General features: G+C 35.5%; 1 protein-coding gene across 1 annotated transcript in view; it reads left to right on the top strand.

Annotated features, from left to right (window-relative positions):
• Positions 1 to 21783, top strand: part of LOC131416363 (pregnancy zone protein-like) — a 49486-nt gene that overhangs the window by 18208 nt on the left and 9495 nt on the right. Inside the window, exons 11-22 of the mRNA XM_058558837.1 lie at positions 1983 to 2144; positions 2764 to 2991; positions 4832 to 4892; positions 8607 to 8749; positions 12198 to 12347; positions 14314 to 14481; positions 16094 to 16199; positions 18768 to 18909; positions 19298 to 19526; positions 20070 to 20196; positions 20394 to 20515; positions 20699 to 20750. Coding sequence (XP_058414820.1) covers positions 1983 to 2144; positions 2764 to 2991; positions 4832 to 4892; positions 8607 to 8749; positions 12198 to 12347; positions 14314 to 14481; positions 16094 to 16199; positions 18768 to 18909; positions 19298 to 19526; positions 20070 to 20196; positions 20394 to 20515; positions 20699 to 20750 — 1690 coding nt within the window. The remainder of the gene's footprint in view (positions 1 to 1982; positions 2145 to 2763; positions 2992 to 4831; positions 4893 to 8606; positions 8750 to 12197; positions 12348 to 14313; positions 14482 to 16093; positions 16200 to 18767; positions 18910 to 19297; positions 19527 to 20069; positions 20197 to 20393; positions 20516 to 20698; positions 20751 to 21783) is intronic.

The following is a 21783-nucleotide window of genomic DNA, read 5'->3' on the forward strand; positions in this document are numbered from 1 at the left end:
TCCATTCACCCCTTGATGGGCACTTATGTTGCTTCCAAGTCTTGGCTATTGTGAATAATGCTGCAATGAACACAGGGGTGCACGTATCTTTATGCAATGGTGTTTTCAAGTTCTTTGGATAAATACCCAGCAGTGGAATAGCTGGATCATATGGTAATTCCATCCTTGATTTTTTGAGGAATCTCCATACTGTTTTCCATAGTGGCTGCACCATACATCTGATAAGGGGTTAATCTCCAAAATATATAAAGAACTCACGCATCTCAACAACAAAAAAACTAACAACCCAATTAAAAAATGGACAAAAGACCTGAACAGACATTTCTCCAAAGAAGATATACAGATGGCCAACAGACACATGAAAAGATGTTCAAAATCATTAACTATCAGGGAAATGCAAATCAAAACTACAATGAGATATCACCTCACGCCCGTCAGAATGGCTATAATTAACAAGACAGGAAACAACATATGTTGGAGAGGATGTGGAGAGAAGGGAACTCTCATACACTGCTGGTGGGAGTGCAAACTGGTGCAGCCACTATGGAAAACAGTGTGGAGGTTCTTTTTATCCAGTTTTCAGTTCTCTCTCAGGGGTAATTGTTCCAAGAGTAGTTGTAAATTTGTTGTGTCCATGGGAAGAGGTGAGTTCAGAGACTTTCTACACTGCCATCTTAATACAGTCTCTCTAAACTTTCTGACATACTTCTATAATACATTTTTCCTGTGTAGTTTGACTGCATACTCTTTGATTGCCTCTTTGCAAACAATGATTTTGTAGTATCACTTTCCATTAAAAGAATAAAACGATATTCTTTCATCTAGATGATTTGAATTTTTTTATTATTGATAGTTTTAGAAAGTTTTTTTTCAGCTTCAAGGCTCAATATTGGTAATAATATTGGTAAATTTTAGGATTGATATCCAATTTAGTAAATATCAATTTTCTTTCATATAGGAGATGTAAGATTTCTAGGCATTTTTAATTTTCTTTTGTAGTAACTCATCTTTGAATTGACAGTTTATAGGCAATTTCCTCATTTTTAGTGGCTTATGAATTTTATGTTTTCTTCATTTATTCTAGTATTTCATTTCAAATTGGCAAAAAATTAATACATGTATAGATATGATCTGGCAAGGTCTTTTAAAGTCAAGAGAAGAGTATGAGAAAAGCGAAGACTTGAAGGATAAGTATGACTTGGCCAGAAATTTAAGAAATATGTAAAAATAGACAATATTCTAGGTGTGAAACAACTTTTCAAGAGCAAAGAACTAAGTAGCCAGTGTGACTGGCTGAGACAGAAGATATAACTGGATAGACTGAATAATTGTAGGTAAGCTAGAACAGATCTTTAAGGGAATTTTAGGATAAGTTCAGAATTTTGGGTTAAGTTACTGGAGGTTTTAAGAAGAGTAACACGGTCAGACTAGCTCAGGCTGTAGAGAGACCAGTTTGAAGCAAGGATGAAGCAGCAAGAGGGTGGATTGTACACGATTAAATAGAAAGTTATTGGAAACCAAATGGGTAAAAAATATTGTGGTTTTAACCGGGATTTTGAGAGAAGTAAATAGGAATGAAATATGCTTAAAAGGGGAAGAGATAGCACTTGGCAATGGGTAAGATATAGGCAGTTAAAGACAGAAAATGATGAAAAGAGGCCCTCAGTATTCTTGCAGAAACTATTGGATGAACAGAAGCACCTTACATTGAGATAGAGAACACAGGACATAAAGAAAATTTGGGAGGGTAACATTATGAGTCCACTTTTGGATATTCTTAGTTGAATGCTCATGAGATATACAAATAGAAATATCAAAAAGAAAAGTCATAGTTTAGAGCCCAGAAAGCAAATCTTATTTTCAGATTCTAAGATCTTCAGTAAAAGATAACGGCCAAGAGGTCAAAAAGTGAACATGACAAAGAGTGGAAGATGTTATTGCTATATGACACGTGAAACCAGCTAACACTTTCATATTTCTAGGTTCTTCTAGTAGATGAGAAGGATCAGCCAATCCCCAATGAAACAATAGTTGTTGCTGTGGGTACAAATATGTACCATTCCAGCTTTACTACTAATGAGCATGGTTTGGTGGACATTTCCATTGATACCACCAACTTCACATCTTCTTTCATTACAGTTATGGTAAGTAGAAAGGGGCATGTGGGACCAAAAATAAAGAGATCACCGGGGCCACATAAGTGAAGAGTATATATAAAGATAAGGATACAAGGATAAAAATAAGATGATAAAGAGTAAAATAGAAATTAAACAATGTGGAGACCTAAATTATAAGAAACAAAAAATTCTGTCAAAAAACTTTTACTTTAGATAGACTCTGTTTAAAACATGATTTAGTTTCAGGAGATGTTTATTAAATTATCTTCATATTCCCTTGAAAAATTTAACATTTTTACCATTTTATTAAAATTAGATTTTGCTTGGTTTCTTTGGTGTACCACTATTTTTGTTTTGTGTTGAATATTTAAATGGCCTTATGCAATTTACAGCCATAAGGGTATTAAGGAAAAGGAATTGAGTGATCTTGATTGTGAGTGAATAATATCTACTAAATCAGTATAGCATAATCTTAAATAAACTTAAGAGAAAGTCATTCATAGATTACGCTTTATTTGGGAAAGCAGCCTATAATGGAACCAGGTAAGCGTGGTTCATATAAAATCTTCAAAATGACAGAGAGTGACCAATATATATATGATATGTATTAATAACAAATAGCATATTTATTTATTCCTTCCATTAGGTGACTTACAAACAGAATAAGCACTGTTTTGATAACTGGTGGCTTGAAGAATTTCATACACAAGCACAGCACACTGCAAAGCATATTTTCTCCCCGAGCAAGAGTTATGTTCACCTTGAACCTGTAGCTGGTACTATGACCTGTGGGCAAACCCAGGAGATCCGGGCACACTACATCCTGAATGGACAGATTCTGAAGGAGGAAAAAGAGTTAACCTTCTATTATTTGGTAAGAGTAAAAGCCACTGTACTTCTTTCTAATTCTGTAGACGCTGAAAAGATTGGGTTCCTATCTAAGTAATACCTTTTATAAGATATCAATATAAATATTTTTTTGTGTTTTTATGCTTCAAGAGAAACTGCTTCCTAACAAATTATTAATGCTTTAATTTCTCATTTATGCTCTGGTCTCCACTGAAACTTTTAAGTTTTTTTTTTCTATTTTTCCAGTGGAAAATTATTGGGTTTTTTTTCCTATTTTTCTAATGGAAAATTATTGAGTGAGAGAGAAAGAACCTATGACAAATGCCTTCTTAGTTGAAGAGAATGTTTTTCTTAGAACTCAGCAGGTAAATAAGCTAAGGACAAAAATCAAGAACTTATTCAACAGGAAATAAAAATTATAAACAATCTTCTGGGAAAATATTCAATTTTGACATTAATTGTAAAAGTAAAAATTAAAACAATAAAGAAGTAGCATTTTACATCTATAAAGGTTCTGAATAATTTACAAAGTTCATGACTGGTATAATTTCAGGGAAAAAGTACATTGACAGGCATATAATAAATTGGTATGATACTTTTGAGGCCAATATACCTACTTATGTCCCAAAATTAAAAATATTCAAAGCTGATAGTTACCCAAGTAAGTCAATTTAAGAAGAGAAATTTATGTGTAGGAAATTCTTTATAGGAACATTAACTATAAATAATATTTTTAAAAATTCTATGAAAAAGTAAAAAAATTAACAGTAGTTAGAATCTTAGCTTTAATGCTTCCTAGTTATATGACTTTTGATAATTTACCTAATCCCTTCTGTAAAGAGAAATATCAATCATCTCACCTGAATCCTGGAAATAGTACTTATACATACTTCATGGGGTTATAGTGTAAATTAAATAAAATCTTAAAACTAAATTATTTAGTTGAGTGCCTGGTACATGGAGAGTATCAATATATTTAGTTTTTTTATTTTTATTTTTTTTGTGTGTGAGGCGGGCCAGCCCCAAGCTAACATCCAATGCCAATCCTCCTCTTTTTTGCTGAGGAAGACTGGCCCTGGGCTAACATTCATGTCCATCTTCCTCCACTTTATATGGGACACCGCCACAGCACGGCTTAACAAGCGGTGCGTAGGTGTGCGCCCAGGATCCCAAGCAGCAAACCCTGGGCCATCGCAGTGGAGCGCACACACGTAACCGCTTGTGCCACTGGGCCAGCCCCTATTTAGTTTTTCAAAAACAGAAACAACAGGGGCCGGCCCCTTGGCATAGAGGTTAAGTACGTGCGGTCCACTGCTGGCGGCCCAGGTTCAGATCCCGGCCACCCACCAATGCACTGCTCGTCAGGCCATGCTGTGGCGGCACCCCATATACAGTAGAGGAAGATGGGCACAGATGTTAGCCAGGGTCCAGTCTTCCTTAGCAAAAAGAGGAGGATTGGCATGGATGTTAGCTCAGGGCTTATCTTCCTCACAAAAAAAATACAAAAAAGAGAAACAACAGTAGAGAATACTTACATATATGTTATAGCTACTTCCACTATATATTGCTTTGCATATAATAGATGTTCAAAATATTTGTTGGAAGAATATGTAAATATTCAATATTAATATTAAAGATATATAGTAAATATTAAGTAAAATAGTAAAACGTAAAATTGTATGTTTTCTATTTAACATGTGTAACTATACATGTACAAAAATATTGGAAGAGTAATTTAGTGATCAAAAATAACTTCTGGGTTGGAGTTAGGAGATTGTTGTTTATTTATATATTATAAATGTGTTTAAGTAAGTTTATTATGTACCCATTAAAATGCTAATGAATGCATTTCCCTCTGTTTTCAGATCAAAGCAAGAGGAAGCATTGCCCAATCAGGAATCTATGTGTTGTCCATTGAACAAGACAGTAAGTACTTTTTTGTTTCTCTCATATTGTCAAATCCTGAACAATTTAGCAAGACAAAGTTATTTCCATGTAGAGGAAATGGTCACCAACCTTCCTCTATCAACCAAAAATGAGAAAGCTGACACAAAAGGATGACATATTTAGTGCATTTAGTATTTCTTTCCTCTTTTTATAGCATTTCTATATTTTAAATTTTATTCCTAAAATAAAATATATTCATTCTATAATTAAATGTGTTAAAAATGCAGAAAATAATTGAAAAATGCAGAAAATCACCAAAGAAAAATTTTACTGTGTATATTTTTGTATTAGTTGCCTATTGCTGCTGTAATAGCTCACCACACACTTTCTGGCTTAAAACCACACAAATTTATTATCTTACAGTTCTGTAGGTCAGAAGTCTCACTGGGCTAATATCAAGGTGTCAACAGGACTACATTCCTTCTGGAGCTCTAGGGGGTTACCTGTTTCTTCGTCTTTTCCAGCTTCTAAAGATTTCCTGCATTTCTTGTTCATGGCCCCTTCTTCTATCTTCAATGCCGGCAACACACCATCTTCAAATCTCTCTCTTACATTCCTGCCTCCCTCTTCTAAAGATCGTTGTGATTACATTGGGCCCACTTGGATAACCCAGGATAATCTTCCCATCTCAAGTTTCTTGACTTAATCATATCTGCAAAGTCCCTTTTGTTATATAGAAAGTAACATTCACAAGTTTTTGAGATTAGGACACAGATATCTTTGGGGGTCATTATTCTGCCTACCATAAACTGTCCCCTGGCCCCAAAGATTTACATCCATCCCACATGCAAAATGCATTCACCCCATCTCAACATCCCTAAAAGGTTCAATCCATTATAGCATTAAGTCCAAAATGTCTTCTAAGTCTCATCAACTCAAAAGTCCCAAATATCATTTCAATCATTTAAATTAGGTATTGGTGAGGCCCTGAGTATAATCTATTCTAGGTCAAAAAGGGTCATCAGGCCAAAGAAATTTTAAAACCCAGCTGGTAAACAATATTAGGCCTGGGAATAATCCTCTTTGGTTCATGTCTCTGCCCTTTGGGCTAACGGCTCCACTCTCAGAATCATCCTTTCTTTTTGAAGAAGGATAACACATGTCTGCAGCTGAATAGTTTTATCAGCTTGTTTCTTGCCTGTAGAATTTAATGAATACAATATCATTTTTTCATTTTATACTCTAGATTGTATGACTCTAATTCTTTTAAAAGTATTAAAATACGTGTTATGGCAAAAAATATGATCTATCTTATAAATGTTAAAATTTGTATTCTTCGGCTATTAAGTGAAGTGTTTTCTAAATGCCACTTAGTTCGAGTTGGTTCATAGCATTTCTGTATCTTAGATCACACTTTCCTTCTGGATTTCTTTGAATCATAAATATCTATTGATTTCTGTTATCCAAGGAAGAATAATTAACTTTTCAAGAAAAGGTTCCATTAAAAAAGATAAGTACATTTTGTCTATTTATTTATTACACGTCCTCAGGCTAAATCTCGTAAGTACCTTCCTTTTTTTCTGTTCATTTGAGTAGTTATAGGCTATCATTTTACTACAGCAATTTTTATTAACAAGGCATATTTAGAAAGATCAAAAAGCCCATTCACCCCAGGCACATCAATATCTCCAGGAAAAAACAAAGACTATGTATTGATTGTGTTTGTCTTTTATCTCCGAAACATAATTTCTTATATTAGTACCTGACACAAAGTGGATACACAACAAATATTTTTAAATTCATAAATGAAGGATTTATAATTTATGACAGCTAAACTTTGAAAAATCTTCCCCCTCAGAACTATATTTGAAGAGAGTATATCTTCCCGCCTTGAAACATCTCTGTAATAGGAGTTTCAGATAAAAGCATCAATGAAACATGGTCCATGCCCTCAAGATGTTATATTTTCAAGTGCTCTTCTGCTTTTCTGTTTGAACAAATCCCATTCTTTCTTAAAAATCTGAATGGAAGAAGTTAGAGATCATTAGTCCAGTTTGTTTATTTTGCAAATGGGAAAATTGGTAGCCAGAACAGTGTCTCAACTTGCTCAAGACAAACTACTGTGCCAAGAAGAGTCTCATCTCAGTCTATTATATTTCTCTAGTTGCCCTTTATCTCTTTTTATTTAAACAGTTCAACATAACATGAAGCAAGCATTGCACCTTAACAGCCTTTAGAATCTTCTAAATGAAAACTGATTTTTAATTAGTCACCTAATCCAATTATTTACAACTTTTATTTCAAATAGTCATACAAATCTTGTTTCAATATACCTTGATAATTAATCATGAATTTTAGTTTGTATTCAAAATCTTAAATTTATTTGTAAGTCTTTGAATTTTAGCTTAGCCTCCTATTAAATTTCTCCTAACTCTACTTGTAGATGAAAGCTTCCTTTTTTTCTAGTCATTCCATTTTTCAGTCAGCACGAGACTACCAAGGCCATGATAAAGATGCAACGTCCACCACTCTGAAACCCTGCTCAACATATGTTCCTCTTAGGTCTGAAAAATCTCTTAGACATATAAAATCTATCTTACTAAATGTTTTCTATTGCTTAAAAAAAACTGAATACATTCACCCAAATATGGAACATTCGCTCTAAATTTCTATTTAGTCATTGATTTTTATGGGATTGAACATTATATTGACGTTTCTAGAGTAGGTAAGGTTGTTCCTAATAGCATATCAAAACCAAACTGTCTAATAAAGCAATTTCTTCAAAATTAGTTCCTGTAATAGAGTTTAAGTCCTATATGGATTGAATACCTAGAGAGGTGGAATGAGGAGAAGGAAGTGTCTCTCTTCTGAAGAAAAAATACACTTCATTTTATTTAATGATAACTATGTAAATGGTTGTTTTTCCATTTGTTTTTGACTTCTAGAAAACTTAGTGCTAAATTTCATTATTCTAATATATAACCATTTTGTTACAGTTTCTTAATAAAAATAATTCCTGCCTATGTTTAACCCTGCTCCAGAAATCCACCTTTCTAATGGTTTCAAATTTATTTTGACCTTGTTATTTTTGTGTATTTTCACCACAAGCTGCCCTCAAATCTTCTATAGATACAAGAAGGTTATCGTTTTTAAAGAATTTTATGCCACAAAGATCAAACTTAGCAGATTTATGAGAAAATTAAGCAAATACATTATATAAGCACTATGTAGTTCACACAGAAAACAAACACTAAGATAAATACACAGAATTCTTTTGTCATAATCAGAGGCATACCTTGCTTGTATGTGATTATTTGTACCTGTGTCTCTGCTGTATTGTAAATGACCTGAAGGTGGAGACTGTGTTGTGTCCTTTGAATTGTCTTCATGCATATGACAAGATTTGTGCTGATTTGGATCATAGATAGAGATAATTAAAGATGTCTAGAAGTTCTTCTCTCTTGACTTCTTTCTTAAAAAATATTTTTTTAATTTACAAATAGAGACATGCACTAAATGTTTTTTCCTATTTAAGCAGAGGAAATGAACTATTTAATCTCCGTCTTTAAGGAAAAATGTCATTAGTTCAGCATCTATCTATTGAATACTACTATAAGCACAATGATATAAATGCAAGTCTTTTCTTCAGGATGCTCCAAATGAGAACAAGTTAAATAATTTGAGAACCTCTTATTTATCAAGTTGAGAACTCTTCCTTCTTTCTAATCTATTATCTTGAACTTTATTTTCCAGTGAAAGGGGTATTTTCCTTCTCTTTTCAAGTGGAATCATACATTGCTCCTACGGCTCAGTTGCTTGTTTATACTATTTTACCTAATGGAGAAATTGTTGCAGATGCTGAGAAACTCGAGATTGAAAATTGTTTTGCCAATAAGGTGGGTATTTTGTTTAAGCCCAGTTCTTTTATCCACCTCCTTTTTTGAAATATGGAAAATAAGGAAGTTATGTACATTAAAAGCCAGCCCTGGTGGTCTAGTGGTTAAGATTCAGAGCTCAGGGAACCACACCACCCATCTGTCAGTTGTCATAGTGTGGCAGCTGCATGTTGCTGTGATGCTGAAAGCTATGCCACTGGTATTTCAAATACCAGCGGGGTCACCCATGGTGGACAGGTTTCAGTGGAGCTTCCAGACTAGATAGACTAGGAAGAAGGACTTGGCCACCCACTTCCGAAAAAATTGGCCATGAAAACCCTATGAATAGCAGGGAAGCATTGTCTGATAGCACCAGAAGGTGAGAGGATGTCACAAAAACACCAGGCAGGGTTTCGTTCTACTGTACACAGGGTCGCTAGGAGTCCTAATCGACTCAACAGCACTAACAACAAATGCACATTAAAAGACTGCCATATGGTGCTCCTAAAACTTTCCTCCAAAGGACCTCTAAAGCCAGAGAGTGATACCATACCGAGAGGTCTAGTGGAGTGGTCCAATGTAGGCGGCCACAAGCACAGTTTTTGAAGTCTCTTGTTTTATCTTAAAATTTGTGTGGAATTCAAAATCTATTTCATTATAAACTTTTAATAGTTTTAAATTTGAAATGTTTTGTTTCCAAATTTTTCAAGTGAAAATGATGCCTCACAAGGATATGTCAGCTTTATCCCATAATACTCCCATGACATACCTCCATATACTACTGCAGAAGTCAGTAAGTGATTGTGAGTTTAAATCCAGTTTGAGCATACAGAACAAGAGTACATATATGTACTCCATTTCAAGAAACATAGCCTGGGCACTCTAATAATGATTATAGTATAAAAATATAACATAATTGCAAATGGGATCTTCTTATATTTTCAAAGAATACATAGCTGTAATGAGAAGCCCACTGAAATATAAATAAGCTTTTTCCCAACAGAATTTGATGCTTTAATCTTAACACTAACAATCAGATAGGACCCACTGACTTCAGATATCTTTTTAAAAATACATCTAGAAGGACTCTTTACCATGGATTTTATGGAGATTAAAACAATATGCATTTATAGCAAGTGAACATTTCTGCAGTGAGAACTATATTTAGGTTATTCTTTTTTAAAATACAATGATCTAAAAAAAACACACAGCGGATTCTGATATAAATTTTCAACTCCATCTTACTAAAGAATGCTGTTAAACCTGGGCGGGTGTTCAAGAGGATAGTTTCTGTTCTGTTTGGATGTTCTGTGTGTTTCATATGAACCTAGAAGAGATTCCTGCTTTGAGTTTCAATTCCCTTATTGCTAAACAGGGGTAGTCAGTTGTTTGTTAAACTTTGGAATGGCCATGTTATGCTACAGCTTCCAGCACACTTTACTCCTTCCAGCAGTGGTCTCTTTCTGGTGCAAAACATATGACAACTCTGGTGTAACACCATAAAACTTCCACACAGAAGCAAAAGTCCATGGACATTATATTCAATCACTTCATGTCAAATACCTTTTAAATTATCATTGATCAGAAGTGGAGAAATGCTATGAAAAGCTAAGTAAAATATTGGGCCAGCCCCTGTGGCCTAGTGGTTAAGTTCAGCACACTCTGCTTCGGCGGCCTGGGTTCAGTTCCCGGGTGTGGACCTACACTGCTCTGTTAGCAGCCGTGCTGTGCTGGTGGCCCACATACTAAAAAATAGAGGAAGACTGGCACAGATGTTAGCTCAGGGCAAATCTTCCTCAGCAAAAAGAAAAAAACCAAAGTAATATAAATGAAGATTTATGCAGTATTTAGAGGAAAGTTGACTATTTTTTATTTACCACAAAATCTTAGAAAAGAGAGCTATTAAAGTTAAAAATTAAAGATCCTAGAAGTTAGACATCCTGACAGGCTGATGCACAAACTATGCGAGGGAGGATCCCAGCCAGTTTGAGATGTGTGTTCCTTGAAACCAATATACTTTATTTTTTTCAATCTTAATTAGGGTAGAGAAAAACTGTTTTCTATTCAAACTACATGTACCTCTTTTTTACTTTACAAATAACGGATTTAGTATACACATTAAATACTATGTAACAATTTAAATTACCTGTCATTCTCAACTGGATGTAATTATTCATTAAGGATAACATTGATTAATATAGATAGGTACAAACTCTCAAAATATGCCTTAAAGTTCTTTTTTGGTTCTCATACCAGTAAAATACTTTACATTTTCTAACATATCCATTTCTTGGTTAACAGTATTTTCAGTTGATTATAATCCCAAATAACTCACTTGTTCATTTGACATGGACATTAACACACATATTTTAATGAAGTTAAACTTTCCAAAAATAAAAACAAACATGTTTAAAATAGAATTCTCCATAAGCGGTGTTTTCACAATATATTGAATTATAGAGGTGAATAATACAGCATCTTGAGGATAAATCAATGAATTATTTTTTAATATATATCTCATGATACATGAATCCAAACTGTCACATTAATTCAGTAGACCACATATCAGGATTATCATAGTAAATTCAGCAATCCAAGTCAAATATTATTTAGCTAAATGTACTGACATTTTATTCCAATCCAAACCAGCTTCAGTTCAAGAACCTAGAAAGTTACATGATGCTACTGCAGTAACTAAATTCTAAATTATTTTATTTTATATTTTAATACAAAATAAAACTCAGAATCTACTCAAAAAATGTTTACACAAACATAAGGAAACAATAGATTCACTTACCAATGAATTTCTACTGGTCAAAGCAGAATCAAATCTCTGAAAAAATGATGTGCAATTTTTCATTAGTTTGTAGTTCTTATTCTTTACTCACAGTTTTTAAAAATTTTATCAGCTCTTAGGATGCATAGTACATGTTTAATTTTTTAAACCACCCAATAAATCCCTGATACTGATAAACAATACTACACTGTGTTAGAATCTGAGGTGACTAAGACTGCCAACTGGAGGAGACCAGTTGGCTGGTCTCAGAAGTGGAGTGTGATTTTTTTTCACAGCACCATGCAAACTACATGCATTCATCACAAAAACACTGCATAGAGATAGGGCAGCTACAGCAAAGTATGTATCTCCGTTAGCATGTGTGTTCTCACATTCCCCGTCAGGATTCTATTTTGTTGTGACCAAAACCAATTTACAGTTCAGTCATATAAGGTCTATATATAGACCAGTTATATAAGGAGTGGGAAACCTGAATTAACTGGAACCCCATTTCCAGTTTATTCCAGAGGTGGTTAACTGATAGTCTCTAGGCAGCTTCCCCTCTTAATCTCGCTGTAAAATGGATGAAGAGAAAGGAAGTGTTGAAAGGATCAGTCCTAGCCTGGGGTAGAAGAGAATTTTGAGATTGTAATAATTAGAATATTTGCTGCTATAATCATACCCTCTTTACAGGTAAATTTGAGCTTCTCCTCAGCCCAGGGCCTGCCAGCCTCAGACACCAACCTGAGGGTCACAGCCACTCCTCACTCCCTCTGTGCCCTCCGTGCAGTAGACCAGAGTGTTCTGCTAATGAACCCTGAAGCCGAGCTCTCACCTCAATCAGTGAGTCCCATTTCTGTCTTGAATGAGAAAATGCATGCATGATAAGACCATTTTTAGAAGTTGGAAGTTATAACTGGAAAAGACAAGTTCCTTAGAGTGTGAGGCATAATGTTATAAGTTATATATGAGTTAGAATTCAATTGAGTTCCACAAAGACATTGCACAATGTGCTTTACATATATCATCTCATTTCATTCTATGTTATAATATTTTCTCAGGAAGAGAGCAGTCTTGCTTACCACTACACTCCCTGTGCCTAGCACAGTACCTTATGTATAGAAGATGCTCAACACATTTTTACTGAATGCATAAATGAATAATAATTCTTTAAGGTGGTTATTATTACCCTAACTTTGTGAATGAAAAAAACATAGCTAAGATAGATTAAGCAACTATAGAAAGAGCATGCCAAAAATATATTTTAAAGGTGGAATTCCAACCAAATTTCATTCACTGCTACTTCTAACACACCACATTTCAAGGTAGTATGTGAAATGCCAGATTTTTAAGCTTTCCTTCAAATCCAAGCACTTACTCACTGGTCTTAAGTATGAACAAAAGCGAATTTCCATTCAAACTTGTCTTTTAAAGATGTCTCTTATAATGAATCACTTTCAAAAAGGCCCTATAGTTTATAGGCTTCACAGTCCGCTTACTTATTTAACAAGTATTCACTGCGTCTTGACTGCAGACTGGATAGTGCTCTGGGAATAGGAGTTCTAATGGTAAACAATCAGATGCAGTCTTTGACCATTTTAGACTTTAGTCTTGTGATGTATTAAAATGAACAAACAACAAAAACATATAAACATATAATAGTTCCAGATTTTGATAAGTATAATGAAAGGAATAAGCAATTAGATACAGAAAAAAGAGTAGAACAATTTTTGCTATATGACTAGAGGTGTCTTCCTAGATTGTCGGATACTGGAGGGGCAGGGACAGGCATTAAAAAGAATGAAAGCAGCATGTCTGAAGGTCTTGAGGTCAGAATAAGCCTGGAATGTTCTACAAAGGAAAAGGTAATGTCCTAATATGTGGTGGTGAGAGAAGAGCGTGGCAGAGGCTGTAGGTGGAATGCAAGGTAAGGAAGATCATGATGAGCTCTGCTAGCTTGGAGTGGAGTCTGGAGTGGACAGTAAACGCAACGGTAAATCACTGAGGCGTTTTAAGCAGGAGAGCGACAATATAGGTTCATCTATTAAGAGGATCTCGTTTGCTGCTGAGAGTAAGAGAGCAAGCATGAAAGAATGGAAACAGTTAGGAGGTTAGTGAGTCAGCTTAGAGAAGACATGACAGCAGCCAGATTAGGAGGTCTGCATGGACCAGTGTATGGTTAACGGCCTGAACACTATATGACTGAGCAGATGGCCTTACACTAGGCTCTGAGCAAAAACTGAACTGGAATTGATTTATTTCTAGGTTGCCCCTGCATCTAGTTTTTTCTCAAGCTGAACTTGGTCCTAACATAGTAGACTGAACAAAAAACAAAAACAAAAAACAAAACTTGGTAATAACTTAATCATATAAAATGGGAAAAGGAAATGAATCAAGTATTTACAGAGGTTATTTCTGGGCGACGGGATTATGAGTGGCTCTTATTCTCTCATTACGCTTCTCTGTACTGTCCACATTTTCTGCTTCCTTTTAAAAGTAGGCATTTGGATGGGGAGATGGGAGACTTGGGTTTTATTCTTACTCAACCTAAGTAAGAATAATGGGCTGTGAGACTTTGATCAATTAATTTGATTTCTCTATATATTAATTTCTTTTGTACAACAAGAGGATTAGGATCCATAAACTTTAATATCTCTGCATGATTATCTGTGTTGCTTTTTATAATGTTAGCATGGAGTGTTAAATGAACACCATGACTTTTTAAATCTCAGATTGAACATTATTACACTTAAAATAAAATTTAAAAAAAACAAACAAGAGTTGTCCCTTTGTTCTCTCAATTTTGCAGGTCTATAATTTGCTCCCAGGAAAGAGTCTCCTTAGCATTAGATATGTCGGTCCCATGAATGAAGATGGTGAAAAATGCATCCATGCAGAAGACATAACTCACAACGGAATCATTTACACACCAAAGAGGATCCTGGATGATGATGATGATGCTTACAGCATCTTTGAGGTAATTCTTCTTCCTAAAAACACAAACAAAATTGACTTCTAAGTCTTTGTTAAAGTGGACAACAAATGAACTTCTAAGCTCTAGAATCTGATTTTGCTCCACCCCCCAAAACAAAGCTATGACTAATAGAAAAATATTGAAACTTAGAAGCACAGAACTTTGTATACATTACAAAGTTCAATCATGAATTTCTCTGGTACCTTAAACAACAAGTGATGTACGTTTAGGGCCCACAACCTTAACCAAGTTGATCCCAAAGCTATTTACCACTGTCATATTCCCCTGTAATATGTGAGAAAAACAAAACATTTTCCATGGTGCCTCTGACACCCTTGGAAAGGTGAGTACCTAATGGCAGCCATTACATCAGTCATTTGTACAATAAATGCGTGGTGAATGAGTAAATGACTGAATACACAAAGTACAATACTTCAGTCATCACCTTTAGTGCAGTGAAATTTGAGGGAAACTGAAAGCAGCCTTACAAAACTTGGGATAGAAATGTCAGCACGCTTAGGTATGCTGGATAAAATGAGTATCTTTAGGATTAACTATAACCAGGCAGAGTTATGAAAGGGGAGTTTATCCAGGTTGTGAGATTAAATCTTGTCTCTACCAGAAAGGACTAAAAACTCTCATCATACCTTGAGGAAAACATATGTCATTCTTCTGATAGAGGTCTACAGCTTAGCTGAGAGCAATTTAAATCTCCCCCTTCTGGAGCCTCCAGATTCATAAATCAGTTGGTGGCGGAGGGATAGAAAGAAGACTCTTTAGGTTTATTGGTTAACTGTTTAATCTTTAAACATTTATTTCTGGCTTCTTTCTCCCTATTCTATATCACTACCACCGCTGACAGCCATGCCTCCGAGTCCCACAGTGTCCCATGTACTCTGAGATAGGACAGCTTCAAGTAGTGTTTAACTGTGACTAATGTTGAAGAGAGAGGAAGTGGGGAACAGGTGGGCTCTAAGCAGCAGGCTACTATGGGCATCTGGTGTTTTGGATGCAGAGATTCAAACTAGTTAAAAGAAACTGATAAAGAAAAGAGGAAAGGATAAATCACAAAAGGGATGAGTTGAACATAGATATTCATGGAAAGGCATATTTTCCAACAAAACATAAGCAAAGCAAAATTTCCTAAGACTATGAAGAAAAATCTCCAACACGCAACCCTATAATTTCAAATGAAAATAAATAAAATAATTACTCTCTGCAATAAAGACGTAAGGTGTATATATATATATTTACATATATAGAATAAATATATATATATATTTGTCTTTTGGGGGGGAAAGGAAGGAAGGGAAAACATCCAAGGCTAAAATACTCAGTTTCCTGGATGCAAAAGATAATTAAAGAGGCATCAGCATACAGCAGACAAAATTCAGAAATAAGACTCAGGAGAAGTAGGTTCTAATCCTCACTCTCATTCACTAACTGGGTGAACTGGGCTTTTACAAAATAGCTCTCTTGTCTATAGTGTGGAATTTTCATGATGATCCTATGAGCTATGTGTATAATAACAGCAAAAGTGTAATACAAATGTAAGAAAATATTCCAGTCTCAAGATTGGATTGACAATATGCTTTAATAATTAATTTTCTTCCAGTCTATAGGATTAAATATTTTTACCAACTCAAAGATCCACAAGCCACATTTTTGTCAGCTGCCTCAGGCGTACCCAGGAGTGCCTATGGCCTATGTGGGAGGTAAGGGTGAGATTTATTTGTTTGCTAGAATAATAAAAGAAAAGCGATGCTTTGCTAGATTTGGTTGGGATAAAAAGCTATTTTTCTAAGTATTGACTGTTGTGCCTCTGCAGCAACTTTTTGATAAATTTTCTTCAAATAACATTTTTTCCCCTAAAAAATAGGATTTTTTAAGCAATTGTTTTTTTCTCTCTCTCTCTGAAATAAAAATCAACTACTTTTTGTCGTAACCTTCAATACTCTTACTACTCAAATCCTCCCTAGCCGCTATGGATTCGGTACCTAAATTAGTCACAGTAAGATAGATTATACTGCAGTAACAAACAAGCCCCACATCTCAGTAGCTAAGCAGGTAACAGTGTATTTTTTTCTCACCCAAATCTGCCTGTGAGTCCAGCAGCTGTCCAGAATCGCTCCCTACCAGTCAGCGAGTCAGGGGTAGCCATTCTGCTTTCATCTTGTGACTCCACCATCTCCAATGTGCCTTTCGAGGGGAAAAAAGTGTAGGTCTGCACATGGGTTTAATGGCCAGCGGTGGAAGTGGCACATCTCACATCTGCCCTAACTGCAAGGGAGGCTGAGAAATGTGAAGGATCATATGAATATTGTCTCTGTCATATTCTGTCTTGGAAATCAAAGTGATTTTGATATACCGAACAAAAGAAGATAATTCAACTTTTGGCAGATATACTATTAGTCTCTTTGTGTGTTTCAAGCATACTTGGAAGTGATGAAAAGATTCTGAGTCTTCTTTTCTACTGCTATCAGGCCTAGAGAAATTTCTCTCTGCATGCTCAGATGTCTACTAATCCTCCTTTTCAAAAAGAAATGTGGTGGTGTAAAGTGTTCTTTAAAAATAAAATAAACACGTATTTTTAATACAGTAGAAATTATAAGACAAAGAATAAAGTTCTAGTCGAAAACAGAGGAATGAATAAGAATATTCTCTCAACAGAAAGAAAATTCTGTATAGTGAAAAAAGAACACTATGCTAAGAGCAAACAGACATGGTCTCATCCTACCCTTACCTGGTATGACGTATGTGACTTTGAAAATTTGCAGACTCATTTAACCTTTTGGAGGCTCAATTTCTTCATATCTAAAGTTGGAATGACAACATTAAGGTCACTGAGGTGTTGTGAGCATAAAATGAAAAAAATATAATTATGAAAATACATCATGCCATGGAATAGCATGTTTTTTGTTTAAAAAAACCTGAAAAATATTTACTGTATTTTCATATCCCTCCTAATACCAAGTGTATATATATTTTTTCCAACCCTAAGAGAAAATATGGTGATGGAATGAGCAAGAAAACCCGAAAACAGAGTACCATCATTACATTCTTCTCCAAACATCCTGTAAAACTCTATACAAATTTTGCATTCGGTATTTGTCACCTTTCCATTCTTTCTTTCTCATTTTCAGTTACACCTTAGTCCCGTTCCTCATTGTTTCATAACCAAATTACTTAAAAACCATGCTAATTTACCTTCCTTCCCTCCAGTTTTCTCCACTTTCATCTATTTCTTGTATTATGAGAGGCATATCACCCTTCAATATTGCTTTTACCATGTTACTTATTTCTCATACATAGTTACTACTTCCAGAATTCACAGAACTGTTGTACTTAATGTTTTAAAAGAGCATGTCCAATTCTATTATTTTATATATATACTGTATATATGCATACATATATCATATATATATTTATGTATTTATTCATATTATCTTTATCTATCTTCTGATCTCTGGAGTATCACTTTTTTTTAATCAAGCTAACTCCTGCCTTAACAGATCTAATTTATTTTTCCTAGTCTTCATGATGTTTTCTTATATAATGACACTTACTATTTACTCACCTATGTTAAACACACTCCTAAAATAGACATTCCACTCCAGAGGGCTAAGTTTTTCATCATCCCTTTGGAGCATCCCTTCTGACCTCTGTGTGCATTCTTGTATAGCCACGTCCTTGGAATGCCTTTCTCATTCTCTGTTTCTCATCCTTCAATGATCACCTGAAGTTCTACTTTGGTAAAATCCTTTCTGGCCAATCTAAAGTTTATTTTCTGTCCTTTATTGAGTCTGCTGTCTATAACACATACTTTACTATATCCTATTATGTCTCCATATCTCATTCACTGTTAAATAAAAAATCATTCCTGAAATCCTCTTGCTGTGGCTACCATCCATTCCTCTTGTTTGATTCTCACTGCAAATGGAGAACATATGGTCATTATATCAGTGTAAAAGCAATATTTGGTGTATTAAATTACTCTTTATTCTTCTCTTCACCAGTTGAATAATCAGCTTAGGGGGAGCTACATTTGTTTTCATTTCTAGAGAAGAATACATTTACCTCCAGACTATTTGAAGAAGCAATAGGATTAGCCTTCCTATAGGACAAATAGATAAGTGAGCAAAATAGCAAACTGGCAGGTTAAATTGTTCCAATAATAAACATTCCCTGAGCAAATGACCTTATTCTACCTGAGAAATTAGGCAACTATAAGAAATTCATGATAAAAATGAGGTTCACATTGGGCCCTGTGTGTTGTCTGTCCATAGCAGTTCCACAAGGTTTAGCTCTAGCACATGGTCCTAGAGCAGGTTATCCAATGACAAGGAGAGAAGAGTTTCCGGCCACGGAAGTGAAAGAGACCATCCGGAAGTATTTCCCTGAGACTTGGATCTGGGACTTAGTGCCACTTGAGTAAGTTGTGTGTTGCCTGGAATTTAGTTTTGGAGATTTGCATCCTCCTCTATGATTTTGGTGTTAATCTTGGCTCCTGGTCCTTTCAATTCTGCTCCACTCCTTTTTAGTAAATATCTGGGTTCATAGTTCATTTATCTCATAGCTAAACAATGCAGATTTTTTTCTAATTTGGTCCTGAGATACCTAAAATAATAGAAAGCAGAAAACTACCCTCTCTCCTAAAAAGAAAAGAAAAACTTTCAGAGACCTCACTAGGAATGCCAAACCGTATATTAAGATTAGCATTAACACACTAGGTTACTAAGTTATCATGCTCTAGGGTCAGCTGTGGTCCAGGCTAAGAAAAGGGATACATTCACTCTCCTGCTCTTTTTCCCTTTACTAGTTCATCAGGTGGAAGTGAGTTGGCAAAGCAGGTCCCTGACACCATCACGGAGTGGAAGGCCAGCGCACTCTGCTTGTCCGAATCTACAGGGCTTGGCCTCTCACCCATCATCTCTTTTCAAGCCTTCCAGCCCTTCTTCCTGGAACTCACTCTCCCCTACTCTGTGGTGCGAGGAGAGGCCTTTACACTCAAAGCCACTGTCTTCAACTACTTATTCCACTGCATTCGGGTAAGGGCACTTCTCTGGAAGTGAGTGAAAACAGAAGGAAGGAACACAATCACCATTCATTACCCAGGTTTCCTAGGTAATTTTCTGGTAAATCATAACCGAATATGATGTAGCCTAATTTTGGAATGGAATAGGTGCTAAGAGCAAAGCTACCTGACAAGTCAAGGTGGTAAGGTTATATTCATTTGAGACTCTGTATTACCCGTGTATTCCTAAAGTCAGACATTACTTCCACCTGCTTACTTAATTTTTTTACTCTGACTAAAGAAAACATCTCTTCCTTGTGTTGGCACAAGCTTAAATCCTAGGAATTTATCCTAATTCTTTTTCCTAATTCCCTGATTGAAAACATCTAAACTACAAATTTTTCAATTCCCTCATTGCAGACTTCTAAACTACAAAATATTTGACAGGGTCTATCTTGTGTGAATAATTTCTCAGAGCCTCTCAATTAGTATGCACTGGCCTTTCATGCTTCTTTCCCTTATTACTGACCCTCCACGTATGTCCTTTCTCAAACTTGTGGGTGGGTATGGGGGACAGGTCACCGTGCAGCTGGAGGTCTCTCCTGCCTTCTCGGCCATCCCAGTAGAGAAGAATGAAGACTCTCACTGTGTCTGTGGAAATGGGCGGAAAACTGTGTCCTGGGCTGTGACCCCAAAGTCACTGGGTGAGTGGTAAAGTTGTTGACAAATCCTATTTCTGATCTTGTAATGATTTGCTTTCCACTCTGACCCAGATACATGTTTTTTCTCCTCTTTAACAATGATCCATTGAAAAAAACCCATTATACAGATTAGGGAAACTTAAAAAGAAACGATTCAATGTAGAATCACTGTTTAACTCCTTGAGCGTCTTATCCCTCAGGAAAGGTGAATTTCACAGCTACTGCGGAAGCCCTGCAGTCTCTGGAATTGTGTGGCAGTGAGGTGCCTGAGGTCCCAGCACTTGGACAGAAGGACACTGTAGTCAAGCCCTTGCTAGTTGAGGTGTGCAAGTATACCTTCTCTGAGTCTCAGAGGCCTTATCATATAACATAATTTCATTCCCATGAATGTGGGTGAATCCACAACTCAATTTTTCACTATTTCCTCCTCTATTTTAAATTGATTGATTTTTCTCCTGTACATTCAGTATTACTTTACTTTTTGATTTTTTCTTTCAATACAAAGCCTGAAGGAATAGAAAAGGAGGAAACTTTCAACACACTCCTCTGTGCATCAGGTAAGTGTCAAAAATAGACAAAATTCTCATGTTAAGCCACTTCCAAAGTGTATAGCTGTAGAATGCCCTTTGGGGCATGTTTTCCTCTGGGAAAAAAAAAAACAAGTATACTCTCCCATGTGCAAAATCTAAGGACATTTGATGAAGAACAATCTTTACCTGATGAAGAACAATCTTTTCCTGATGAAAAAGGCATAGAGAAGTTAAAAGACTTACTTAAAAGCTCTTGGCTAATAATGAGGACTAAAGCTGTGACCATAGGACAGGATTCTTTCCAATACACCTGTGTTTTACAAACTTCTTCCTAAACAATTATCAAAATATTGAAATATCTTTGTGGCACTAGTACTAGCTGTGATTCAATTAATAATTTAAATGTACTCATTTTTATTTAAACAAGTTATTTTAAAAAGAACTTCAGGTTGCTAACATATTTACTAATACCATTAGTACAATTATATAAAAATTATCATTAAAATATTCAACTCTGCAGCATCTGGAATCATGTTGAGGCCAATGCTCAGTGTGCAGATCTTTTCTCTTCTCTATACAGTCATGAGCTGCGTAATGACATTTCGGTCAATGATGGACCACATATACAACGTGGCGCCATAAGATTAGTACCGTACAGTCCAGCTGTGAAGTAGGCTATACCATCCAGATTTGTATAAGTACATTCTATGATGATCGCACAATGACAAAACACCACGTTTCTCAGTACATATCTCACTTACTAAACGACGCATGACTGTATAAGCATCCCTTGATGATCTCATCTAGTCACAGAACTTTAATAACAACTTTGTATTGGAGACCATAAAATTTACATCTTTGATCCACACTTCTTTCCTGAACTCATAGTCATGTATTCAACTGCCCACTTATCATCTCCACTTATAGGCCTGTAGGTCCAATAGGCATCCCAAAACTAGCATGTTCAAAACTGAACCTCTGCTGGTCCTACAAACCTGCTCCTCCTACAATTTTCTCCATCTCAGATAATGGAAATTCTATTCTTCTTGCTGGACAAAAA

Source organism: Diceros bicornis, chromosome 17 (assembly GCF_020826845.1).
Source record: "Diceros bicornis minor isolate mBicDic1 chromosome 17, mDicBic1.mat.cur, whole genome shotgun sequence".
In the NCBI taxonomy this organism is placed as follows: domain Eukaryota; kingdom Metazoa; phylum Chordata; class Mammalia; order Perissodactyla; family Rhinocerotidae; genus Diceros; species Diceros bicornis.